The sequence below is a fragment of the Empidonax traillii genome, unplaced genomic scaffold (genome assembly GCF_003031625.1).
Source record: "Empidonax traillii isolate 1590-97213 ecotype Southwest subspecies unplaced genomic scaffold, ASM303162v1 scaffold563:size410408, whole genome shotgun sequence".
Taxonomy (NCBI): Eukaryota; Metazoa; Chordata; class Aves; order Passeriformes; family Tyrannidae; genus Empidonax; species Empidonax traillii.
The window spans coordinates 196,461-209,053 of record NW_020955756.1 but is presented as its reverse complement, the minus strand read 5'-3'; the positions used below and the strand labels follow the sequence as shown (position 1 = coordinate 209,053).

The 12,593-nt window shown below is 36.0% G+C and overlaps 1 protein-coding gene across 5 annotated transcripts in view; it reads left to right on the top strand.

Annotated features, from left to right (window-relative positions):
- FAM120B (family with sequence similarity 120B) overlaps positions 1-12,593 on the top strand; it is a 60,122-nt gene that overhangs the window by 31,693 nt on the left and 15,836 nt on the right. For all 5 annotated transcript variants that reach the window (XR_003572791.1, XM_027897856.1, XM_027897854.1 and 2 more), the window contains 3 exons: positions 5,857-6,063; positions 9,927-10,035; positions 11,264-11,377. Coding sequence is in view for 4 of the 5 variants with exons in the window: in XM_027897856.1 (XP_027753657.1) it covers positions 5,857-6,063; positions 9,927-10,035; positions 11,264-11,377 (430 nt within the window). In the remaining variant the exon portion in view is untranslated. The remainder of the gene's footprint in view (positions 1-5,856; positions 6,064-9,926; positions 10,036-11,263; positions 11,378-12,593) is intronic.

Here is a 12,593-nt window from a genome sequence, read left to right as displayed (position 1 = left end):
CCTGATGACTCTGATCATTTAGATCAGAGTTCAGCAGTTGTGGCTAAAGTAAGAGAAATAATGTTATTTCAGTCTTTTTACAGGTGTTAATGCACTGTCCATTAAGTAACTGTATAAATAAGCTGAGAGGGCTAAACTTTTTAACTGGTGAAAACTGCTATCACAGAAATGTAATTTATGCTGGAGGTTGTTGTGAATATGATTAAAAGTTCTGATAAAGGTGGCTATATTTGAAAATTAACGCAGAAATTAGGTGTTATCTTTCTGTAACTGAAGGAGATTTTTTTCTAGTTGCAAATGGGCAAACAGTAGTACTTTTGTATTATTTTATGTAGGATGCTTAAAAAAAAGCAATTTTTATTTTTTTTTAAGTTCTGTGGTGGTTTTGGCTTATTGTAAATAACAGTGTTGTTTTGCACAGAGGTATCGTTTTACATCAAAGTCCTGATAAAACCTGGTAAATAAACTTTGCTGAACATATAAATACTAAACAATTAGGTTGTTTACTGCTAAATATTTACTTCCAAGCCTTAGAAATGTTTAAAAACTGGTTTTTCTAGTTTCTGGTGCAGCAGATTCCCTCACAGGATTGCTTTTCAATCCCCATTTTCCTTTGCACACATGTTGTTTAAGCAGGAAGAGCTTAATTTAAGCTCTTTTATTCTTTATCAGAATAAACTTTAGTCTGTTTTCAAAATACTAGTGCTCCTCTCCCCCCTCAGTGTGGCAGGTCAAGGAAGCAGATGATGCACTATGCTCCCAGCAGCTTATTGCTTAAAGCTGAATGATGCCAAGTAAATATACCATTTCACCAGCCCACCTCTGTAGGGTGACACGTCTGAAATTTGTCACCACCACACCAGTTTAGGATATCTTTGCTCAAAAACAGAACATACAGCTCCAGTGCGCAGGGACTTTAGCATCTTTTGACAGCTCACACTGGGAATTCATACTAATGTCTGAAGGCAGGAAGATCTGGTCTCTGCCTTTTGCTTGAAATTGTTTGGTGATGCTTTCCACTGCAGAGAATTTAACTACTTAAGTTGTCATCAGTGGACAGTTCATCTCTCTGTATTTGGAACACAGTTTGCCTTAGCACTCTCAGGCAAAGCTAAGCCTTTCTGCTTTGATGACGAGTTCCTGAGACAGAATCTACCTGCTGCCTTTATTGCTCAAGCATAAATTGCCTATGGTTAAATACTCGATCATTTAAGGTAGCAGTGGCTCTTGGAGTTAGTGTAAGAAGTAGCATACTGGTAATATACCGACTGAGTTCAGATGTATCTAAAAAGGACTGGTTAAACTAGGGCAGTATGATTTTAATCACTACCACTTGAATTCCAGCAGTTTATTACTTGGATCAAATAACATTGATTTGTAACTATTGTTATTGAATTTATTAATTTTAACTAGAAATTATCAAATACTAACCTGTCCTTGAGTGTTATGTTTTCCCTTTTATAATAAAAACAGGTATGTTCTTTTGTGGGTGGCTGGGGTGGGGAAGGGAGGAGGGCAAGAAATGCCTTATATGATTTTAAAGTTATTTCTTTTTACATTTTTATTTCAAAATGGTCATATCTTCTGTATTCAACTTCATCACAGGAAGAAAGCAACAGATTAGGAAAAAACGTAAATGCGTAAGAACAACTTTAACCTAAATAACAATTATTAATACAAAAAGACCGTCCCCAGAATGTTGTTGAAAATCCTACTAAAGGAACCAGTTTTTAAACAAAATGTGGTATTTAATACATAGAGATACAGAGGACATTTAAAGTAACACAAGTAAAGAATAGTAAAATTATTATTATATCTTTACTTTCTCCTTGGTTTCTAGAAATTCAAATAGTGAGATGGCTTTGCTGGAGGGTATGGTTCCAACCTTCATTTGTGCCTGCCAACATCTGGCATGTTCAGATACTTATACTCACATTTCAGCTGTCGTAGAACCTATTTATCATTTTAACAGAATATGAACCCTTTAAACTCCATGCAGCCAAGGGGTGAAGGAGTTGTGGGGTTCTTTTAGTATATTCCTGAAAATAGTTTGTGCCGCTTTCAAAATGCATAGCATGAAGTTTGCACCCCTATCAAAAAATCACTTGTGAATCTGCAAAGAAGACTCAGAGGACTAGTAGTATTTCCTTAGAACATAAACATATTTTTACATCCTGATTAATTTGAACTGGAAGTTTGCATTTCATATACAAGATCCATGTATTTTTTTCTTCCTGTAAGTTGATACTTTTCAGCAGGATGTACAGTCTCTGGGTCTAGATTTGCAAAGTGTTCCTGTGAGCAAACACTTTCCGTCTTGGAAGACCTCTTTCTGGGGCCAATGAATATGCACATGACCACAGAGATTGTGGTCTGAACTTGTGGTCCACAGGCCAGAGCCCTGTGTCTCTAGAGCAGAAGAAGGTGTGATATAAGTCTGTGATGATAGCTTTTCTAGCAAAGACATTTCTCAAATTGTTAGAAAAATACTTTATACATAGCGTTGTGGGTGCTGTAGCACTTCTCTTGCTCTTTTTAAGTGGCTTATCCAGTTCAGATCGGCACTGTAAGCATGATATCAGTAACCTTTGCTGAAATGATGCTTGAGGACTATGAGCTTTTGAGTTCTCTTCTCAGTGTTCAGTTAATGCTGACAAATAGGAAAAGTAATCTTTTTCCCCAAGTGTCAAGAGGGTGGGAAGTTGCTGTTGGTAGGGGCAGCAGCAGGGGCACAGCACAGGCAGCTGGTGCAGAAGGAGCAGTTCTCACACACTCCCTGTTTCTCTCACACAAATGTCATCAGCTGGTGGTAGGAGCAGCAGCAGCAAGATCACAGGGGTGTATCTCGCATGATTCACTGGGGTCCTGAGTTTGTAAACATATTAAAAAGAACAGATACGATTTCTGAAAGGAAGTAATCTCTAGGGTTTAATGCCCTGCAAGACAAGACTCCTTTTCTTTTGGAATTTTCCATTTCTCTTCATGACGTCTTAATATTGCAGACGCCAAGCTGTTGTGAGCATTCCCATGGCAAAGCAAGGCCGTGGTTTGCCAAGTGCACAGCCTCATTGTTACAGACTCACTCTGCTTTCATTTTCTTTGGTTTTTATTGCCAGACATGGAAAATAGAAATTACCCATTAGTGAATGTATTTCCTGTTCTATTAAAATAAAGAAATTACTGTTGATAGTTCTTGCCTTGGTCTTGCCAATATTGATTTCCATTAAAAATACAAGCCTTACCTGATACCCACCACACACAAACACACACATACACACCCTACTCTACAATACTGTAGTGCTTTAGGAAAGTTCTGGATTGATATCCTTAGACAATAAAGTCTTCTACCTGTAAAACCTGTCACCATCAACATTGTCTTTCTTAACCAATATGTTTGAAGTGTAACTGAAAAGAGCACAGCTAGGGTTTTGTTGGTGGCTCAGATTTCATACTCACTTAGACAGAAGTAACAGCATCGATGCCAGTATTACATTGATCTCCATTTTGAGACAGCACTCAAAGTACTCTTCTGTATTTTACTTTTTTGTGCATCACCATCAAATGCAAATTTTTTCAGATTCTTACCTGGACATTTGTTCTGCAAATATGTATGCATTTGGTTTGTGTTAACTTGAATGGCATCACCAAAGAAAGTTGGGTTAATCACATTTCTGTTGGGTTTATGTTTAGAGTTTTCAGAATAAAATAAATATATAAAAGCTTTATTGCAATATTTATGGCCCAGATGGCATCCAGCATCCACAGGTAGTATTAGTAATCTGTTATAGCAGCTGTTTTATATCCTTGATACCAGTAGGATTAAAAGGGACAGTAAAAGCATCTTACAGAAAGGTATGAACTTATATAGTGCACATCCACTAAATTAATAGATGGGAAATTGCTTGCTGCAGGTGACAGCTTTTACTCTTTCATTTTCCTTAATACTTGTTTTCATTATTCTTCATGAACGTTTGCTTTCAGCAATTGAATCTTTTGACATCATCAGTACCAATAATTCAGTGATAGGAGATACCAATTCATATGACTGTGCATTTCAGTCTGGTTTTGTACTGACCTATAATAAAGAGACTACTGGTGACATAAATCATATTGATATAAATTTGGCCAAGTTTGATTCAGCTGGCTGGTGTGCTACCGTCACTCTGGACCTCTACTGCTAATTGTAGCTTACCATGTAGTCCCTTTTCCTTGTAGCATAAGAGCAAACCACTTGTCAGAATGCTCTGAAGTGTTTTATTGAAGTTACTAAAGTTCAGTTTGTTGTTGCATTGAGAACAAGATGCGGGTATATAAAATCTGAAGGAATTCCTGGAATTCTGAGGATTCCCAGCAGTTCCTTCTCTTTGTACTTCCTGCTCATAAAGTCTTTGTGATCACAAACCAAGCAGATTCAATTTTAAAGCTTGCAATGATGTGGACTCTCTTCCTTATCAGATGTTAGAGTTTGATAAAGTGATCAGAAACAATGTGGTAAATGCAATGTAAGAATCTCTCAGCTGCAACGTGGTAACTGACTGTGTGCAGTCTTGCAGTCTAGTTTAGTACAAATAATACTGGTTCACTTAAACCACATTCCTCTTTCAAGTACCTTTTAGCATTGTTAGACATTTTGCAAACCTCTGCTTTACTTGCCAGAGCAATAGAGTTATGAGTGTGCATGTAGTTATTAGTCTCAGCTGGCAAAATGATAGCTTACATCTGGAGGCAATAGCTTCCTGAAACTCAGTGGCCTGCTCCCGTTCTGAAAATACTTACATTTTAAAGGGAGGGTATAAGAGAGTCTCCCTTACTCAAGTATGAAGTGTAACAGTCAGAAAAAGATGGACCTTTCATTTTCTAAATCACTGCTCAAATTCTAGTGGGAGGTGTCCCTGCCCACAGCAGGGGACTCGGAACTAGATGATCTTTAAGGTCCTTTCCAATCCAAACCATTCTACAATTCTGCCCTTTTCCATTTCTGGTATAATTTATACTGTAAGGACACAACAGCTGCCATTAATTACAGTATTGATGGCCACACTATTATGAATCTCTTCTGGTCCTGACAGACTGCTTCAGTACAGACTGTGAAAAAGGCATTGCTCACTGAGGAGCTTTGTACTGTTTGCACAATACTTAAAATCACAGTTTTGCCCATATTAGATTCAAAGCTTTTGTATTTTGCTATGCTCTGCCATAGCAGGCTGTTAAATTCACCCATCAAGTTTACTTTTACTGTGAGTTTTACTTGTCTTATTGAATTTCTCATTTTGCATTTTCTAGATGCTGTCATACCATTGCAGTATTTCTTCTGGAAAAATCCATGCTGAAATAATTTGACTTTTAGACTACAGTCAGAGGAAATTTTAGAGTTTTTAAAATAAAAATGTGGATACAATAAACTTTGTTCTGTCAAATCCTATAATTTAAATGATCTCTAAATGCTGTAGCATTTCCGGGGTAATCAAACTTTGGAAGGTCAACGGATGACTGTACGCATCAATTTATACTCCCAGTTCGTGCTTTACATTCCACTAACAGAATTTTTTCTGGAGAACTGCTGATGCTTGAAAAATACAATGGAGAATAGCCATTTATTTTGTCTTCCCATTTTCATTTTGAATGTACCTGTCTCAAAAACTTGAGTGAGATGCTGTACTTGTTAAACTTCACTTATTGAATAAAACTAGATCCAGAATCCTTTGACCAATTCTGCTGTGCAAGAGAGGACCATCTTTTTCACAACTTTGGGGCAGTTTATCATTTTCTCTGCTGTTCTTATGGTTAGATGTGATGATAAGATTGCTCACATTCCTGATTTGTGAGGCCTATCTTTTTGTATGTGTGTTGTTACAGCTTGCAGAAGTAGACTCCAGAGCTGTACATCTTGGCGCTGTCTTGGTTCGTGGCCTTACAACGTTGCTCATGGCCAATAGTGCCTGTGGCCATCCATTCAGAATGGATGATTTGATGCCTTGGGCAGTGTTTGATGGAAAACTTTTTCAAGAAAAATACCAGCAGTCGCACCGAGGTTGCTCTATGGAAGAGCTTTTGGAAGGCAATGTAAGTAATCACATCCTCTTAGACATTTCTGTATTCTTTGAAAAAATGCACCTGTCCATTTACTTTGTTGTTTTAATATTCGTGTTTATACTGTTCCCCTTTCTTTGTATTTTTCTTCTCTCTCTCATTCCTTTTTCACACTCTCCGCAAAAAATAATTTTAAAAAAAAATAGAAATACTGAGCCTATGAAGAAACCTTTAATTTACCTTTTTTTTTGGTTTCCATTACGCAGAAGGTAATATAAGGAAAATGGTTGTCAATTTCAAAAAATGAAAATGCCCATAATGGTTTCCTAGTACTGAGATATTATTAAGATCTTTTTCCTGTAAGATTTTAGGCAACGTATTAAGAACATCTTTAAATAGGTGCACTGGATATAATTTTTAAAGTATTTAAGAGTGATATTTTTACAGGTATTAAGGAACATAAAGTTTGAGGTGAAGGTTTGGTAAATTCAGAGGAACTGTAAATCAGAAGAAGCTGTGTATTTAGGTAATTTTTTAAACTCTCACCAAGAACCTTCCTGTACCTCTAAGTACTTTAGTTCTCAGTCCCACTTTATCTTACAAATCTGGGGATTTGTAAGATTTACATGCAATGTTACCAAAAAACTGATGTGACTTCAAACATGTCTGGGCAGCAAGGTACCATCAGAGTCCTGCCCAACACAATGCATTGCAGTGGCGTCATGTCCAGGCTCAGAGGTAGGGTCTGCTAGATTGGGTGCGAGACTGTACTGATGCATGAGTGAAGCCTCAAACCAGCCCTGGCTTGTGCCCCATTAGCACAGAATTTGTGGAGAGATTCTGGATAGGTCTATACTCATCGGTGAAGGTAGCTTCAATTAATGTGTGTCTTTTCATTGCGGACCTGAAAAGTCTGTATCATTTAATTACTTTTGAAAATCTTACCTTTTAAATGTTTTTATCTGCTATTGAATGTATCACTTGAGGTTAAAATAATTAGAGAGAAAAAAATATTTCAGTTTTAATTTATTTTAATCTTGTGCATTCAGTGCCAGTTGTTGTATAGTTTTCTTTTATAATTTTGTGTCCAATTACATACCGTGCTGGTCTGGAGTGATGAGTGGAACACTTGTGGGTGTGTGGAATGAATGTGTTTTTAGCATGAAGGAGGAGAATAATCCTTTCCATATGTGTTCAATCATATGATTAGGACCATAACTTCTATCCAAATCCTGTGGTTCCCATTAATTGTTTGGTTGATTTCAGTAGATTTTGGATTGGGACAATGGTTCATCCAGTTTTTCATGCAAGACTTTTGCAGAACAATAGATGGTTTAGAGAATAGATAGGAAAATATATAAAGTATCCAGATCTGTGTGAAATTGATACTTCAGGTTAGTGGATAATTTTGACAATGTATATCTAAATCTGTACAAGATTTACGTTAATTGAGATCAGTATTTTTAAATGTGTTAGGTTGTGGGTTTTAGCTAACATTTGAAAATTTTGGTGTGGTAAGGTTTGAGATATATTTTATCCTGTTTTATAACAAAGATGAAGGAAGATGATTACTTCCCTAGAACAGAGTTAGAAATATGCTTGATCAACTAAAATATCTAGGTTAGGGTTTTTAAAAGCCTGATGCTCTGTTTTACCCAAAACCCAGATAAAGTGTTCTGTTGGGAGGAAAAGATACTCTAGGCATGTGAATTTTTAGAGTAGTTTAAATATAATTTTCTTTTCTAGGTATGATTTTATGGTACATATATGGCAGAGATATGTACCCAGACTAATAAAATAGCTTTCCAGCTTATCAGTCTGAAGCAAGAATCTGTTTTGAGGAGAATTGCCAAGAGATGCCAGTTTAGCTGGGGACACTGGCAAGGCAGCAAGCTTATGTGATTGGTTTTTCCTATTAAGTTCAGCTTTAATGAATAGAAATGGTACTTATTTCCTGGCAGAGCTTAATGTACTGCTGGAAGCCAGGATCTTTCAGCAACTTGTTTGTTAACAATCTTGAGCACCATAAATATAATCTGGTGGTAGTGATAGCATTGTATTCAGAAAAGAAGTTATTCTACATGGGATGTTTTGTTACAGAATATATAAATAGTAGGAAAAAGTTATTCGTTTTGTTGTTCAGTGCTTGTCTCCTAACTCCTAAGGTCCCTTCTCTATGATCTGGACAGTTACATTACTTTGGGAACTTCAGGCAATCACAGAATAAGTGCTGGATTTGGGGCTTAAAAACTGTTAATAGCTTTCTGAGAATTACAGTAGAAATACAAATATTTATATATATATTCAAAATTTTGAACATTTTAGGGTTTGCTTCCTGCATATTCTTGTACCCAAAGAAGATAGTGTATACATTAAATACAGTTGATATACTTGTGGGCAAGTTTTTCTGTGACTCAGTTCTTTGTAACCTAGCAGCTGTTAAAGATAAAAAATGGACAGCTTTGGATAAGAATAAAAAAGTAGAGCCATCTTGCTTTTTTTTGAAGTATGCTTAGATCACATTATGCTAGTTCTCTGTTTTTCAAAACAGTAATCATATTAGTTTCTTTATCCACACAGAAAATTGGATATAATAGTCTCATAAAGCAGTGAGGCAATGATATTATCACTTTATTAGCCTTTTTATTGTGCTTCTCACTAATGAGTATGTTTATAATCAAGTTTTTAAAATTAAAGCCAAATTACATAATGGGGTCAGCATAAGTGATATGTTTTGTTCTTTTCTGATCATGCCTTTCATCCAACCTTCATAAACACATTCTGAATTTGTTCTCCCAAGAATAAAATGAAAGGTTTTTCCCATTAGAGGGTGTTCTTCACAGACTGGAATCAGCTTGTGTGGTAAAAAAAAAAAGAAAACCAAGAAGACCTGCGAGTTTTGTTTAAGACTCTATAAAGAAGTTTGTTAACTCAAAAAATGTAATTGGGAAGTTCGCAGCAGGGTTCAGGGATTCAGACTCTACCTCTAATTTAAGAAATCTCCCTAGTTGCTGCAGTCTTGCTATCTATTGAATTTTTACCTTTCACATCATCTTCTTCCCTCCTGCCTGCTCCTAAAAAAGGCATTGTTCTCCTGTAAAAATCTGTTCAGATTTATGAAAATCACAAATTATCCTATCACTCTAAAATCTCTCTTTTCATAATTCTCTTTATTGTGTACTAAAATCCCACATGCCCAGTACAAATCAGGAGAAAAGAAATACATTCTGAGACATGTCGCTTCTTCAAAGCTCGTAGAAATCAGAGCAAGTTAAGGATATATCACATCTCTCAGTGTTGCATCTTTAAATAGCTTCAGCTTTTCTTTTTGACAGTAAAATTCTTCATCACGACAAGGTAAACATTTTTATTTAATTCCTCCATTTCTCTTTAGACTTCATTCTATTTTATCAGTCACGAGTTGGGGCTGATGTATTACTGTTGGGTTAAGTTTTGTTTCTAATATATGAGATTAGGAGACACTGATTTTAACTGGTGTGTTTTCCATGAGTTTATCAGTCCTTATCCAGAGGCTTTAACCATCTCTACCTGAGGTATTGCTGATAGAAGTCTAATTAAGTATATCTACAGGTATAAGGTAATAGAATAGGAAGACAAGTGATTTAGAGATATGAGCAGAGAAGAAAAACAAACTTTGCTGAGAACATGGGAAAACACTTCTTCTGCACCCCTACTCATCCCTCCAAATATCCACTTTTAATATTAAATGTTTGAAATTCACTTCCTGAAAAAATGTGAATCAGATCTACCACCTTCATGTGTGCATGAGTGTGGCTAAGACAAGTCTTTTAGTTCTTGGGTATGTGTTTGATTTGTGCTACACTTGAAGAAAGATGAGCAAAACAGTCACTGATTTTTAACCCTGTTGTTTGCAGGAGTCTTTGTATACACCCTTCCAGAATCTGAAGTCTTTCATTTGCAAGGTTTGCATGGCAAAGAAAAGAATGATACAGAGCAGACCAAGAGGGAATGGATTTAACACAGGTTGGCATTGTGTTTATTTTCTCAGTAAAATTAATATATCAATGAGTTCAGTTATCCTTAAACAGCACTGACAATTACATAGGCATCCCATCAAGCTAAGTAAATTGTAAGGTCTTTCTCCAAAGGAGACATCTTTAAAAATATTTCCCTTTTTAGCAATTCATGTGAATATGATTAACCAACTTTACATAGAATAATATTTCCATCTAGCTACATGCAATTAATATCATTCATTGACAGAAAAATCACTATTTACTCTGAGACTAAAGTTATTTTTATAGGAGGCATTAGATGACTCAGACCTTTTTCTCCCATTCCCTCAGGGGACCTATTTTACCACTGATAGTTGAAGGTCTGAGTGAGGAAATGAAGAGAGAATATTTTTTATTAGACTCAGTGATATGGTTCAAACTATAAGAAAGCTTTTGGGCAGCCTGGGGAACTGTGCTATTTAATTTACAACCTTGCTTCTTCCCCCCAGCTTTATGGCATGGTTTGCTAAAGACATTTGCTTTCCCTATGTGATCTACCTGACTTTCAGTGGAAAAAAACTATCTAAAAGGTTTTTAGCATCAATCACAGATTAGCCTGAATGTTGAGGCTTTTGAGATTTCAGAATAACCCCAAATCTCAGTGTTTATGCTCATATTATGTTTATTACTTGCTTAATAATCAATTATCAATCAATTATAATGTCTGTGAGGGTAAAAATCACCCCTTAAGAATTCCTTGAGCAAATTACACCGGACAGAATGTTTTTCTGCTAGTTCAGTACTTTGTATGAAGTGATAAGAATACTTCTGATGTGGTACTACACCGTGCTGGTGCTGGACTTTAAAAATTAAGGATATCTGTTGGTGATTTATAGTACCAGACCTTGTTAGCATCTGCTTTTCTTTGAGAACTATACTTAACCATTTTAATTATGATTTGTGATTCCAATTTGGGCAGAGATTTCTGTTTGGTTTAATGACTGCAGTCTCCAAATCTGTGTCATAAAATTTTGATCTGGTTTCTAAATACACTTGTTAACAGCTTGTAATCATGATGAGCATAGATGGAAATGAGGACAAGGACCACACTTATTAGGCTGACTTTAGTTTGGAAAAATTGTAATTGTGCATGAGTGTTTTGGCGTAAAACTAAGAAATATTGTTTCCTGAAAAATATTGTTTCTTCATTTAATCCTACATACTGTCACAGTTGCTTAGTAAATACTGTTTTTCAGGAAGAGAACAAAGAGATTTTAATCCCAGATTCCAACAACCACGCAGAAGTCATTTTGTTTCTCCATATCATAACCAGATGAGGGGGTTTGTACAGAGAAATCCTCAACCACAAGGTAAAAAATGTGTGCACATATGTGTTTTTGGAATTTTCTCTATCAACAATATAAAAGCTATATGCTGTTACCCTGTGGCTACAGCAGTCAGTAACAAAACTTGCATCATAGTTGTTACTACTATCAGGAAAATCTAACTGCAGGGTGAGGTAGAATGTAGCATTATAATCTCTAGTCATCTTTTACTCACAGTGTTCTGGGAAAAAAGCTTTTATGTGGTATTTATAATTTTCGTGCTCAGTCTCAGCTGAACTGTGTTTCAAATTGTAATAGTTCTAAAGCAAATTGGCACAGCTGCACAGAAATGTCTGTCTGAAGTCTTTAGCTGCAGATTTTTGTTCATACTTCAACAAAACACTTAAGCATTTGAATAAAGTTAAACACATTCTTAAGTGCTTTTCTAGGTCAGGGTCTCAGCTTCCAAGTCACTCCCTGAGTGAAACAAATGCATGTTCTGTCTTGCCTTGGCATTAATCTTAAGTCATTCACCAGTCTCACTTCTTGAACAGACATTTCAATGAAGCATCACTGTGGATAGCACTGTTGGGCTGACATAATTCAGTTCTACATCCTCGTTACTGTGAGTTGAAGCACATACACATAGATTAAAGAAAATCAACAAAATGAAGTGTCCAAGAAACATCAATTGTTTTATTAAGTATACAGAGCCTGAATTTCTTTTGTGTTTCCAGGTGAGGTTTTCAAAGAAGATTGATGATGTGATTAGGGAAGATAAATAATAAATAAATTCAGTGAAGTCTTTAATGTGTTTCAGCTGCCACTTTTGAGTATTTGCGAGTAAGATGCTACCATTTGATTCACAAATAAGATTGTTCAGTCCTATATGTAAAATGTAAAGCTAAAGTATAGAGTATGTATGCTGACTATAAGCAAAACAAAAACTGGTCATTGTTATGAGTTCTTGATCATCTCAAGAAACTCTCTAATATTCAGAGGTCAGATCATCTCTGACCAGCTCCAGAGATCTTATGACTAGATGGATTCCACAAAGTATGTTCCACAGTAACTGTGCTGCTGTGTTATAAATGTCTTTCAGAAGCATTATTAAAACATCATGGCTTCTTCGACACTAGCCCTATTTCTCACCCTCAGGACGCTCTTAAAACATGATCCTATAACTGAAGTTAAATTGCCTCTGTTAGAAGTTAAACAGATTTATTGGAAAAATACATCTGCCCTTACAGAAGAGCCCTGC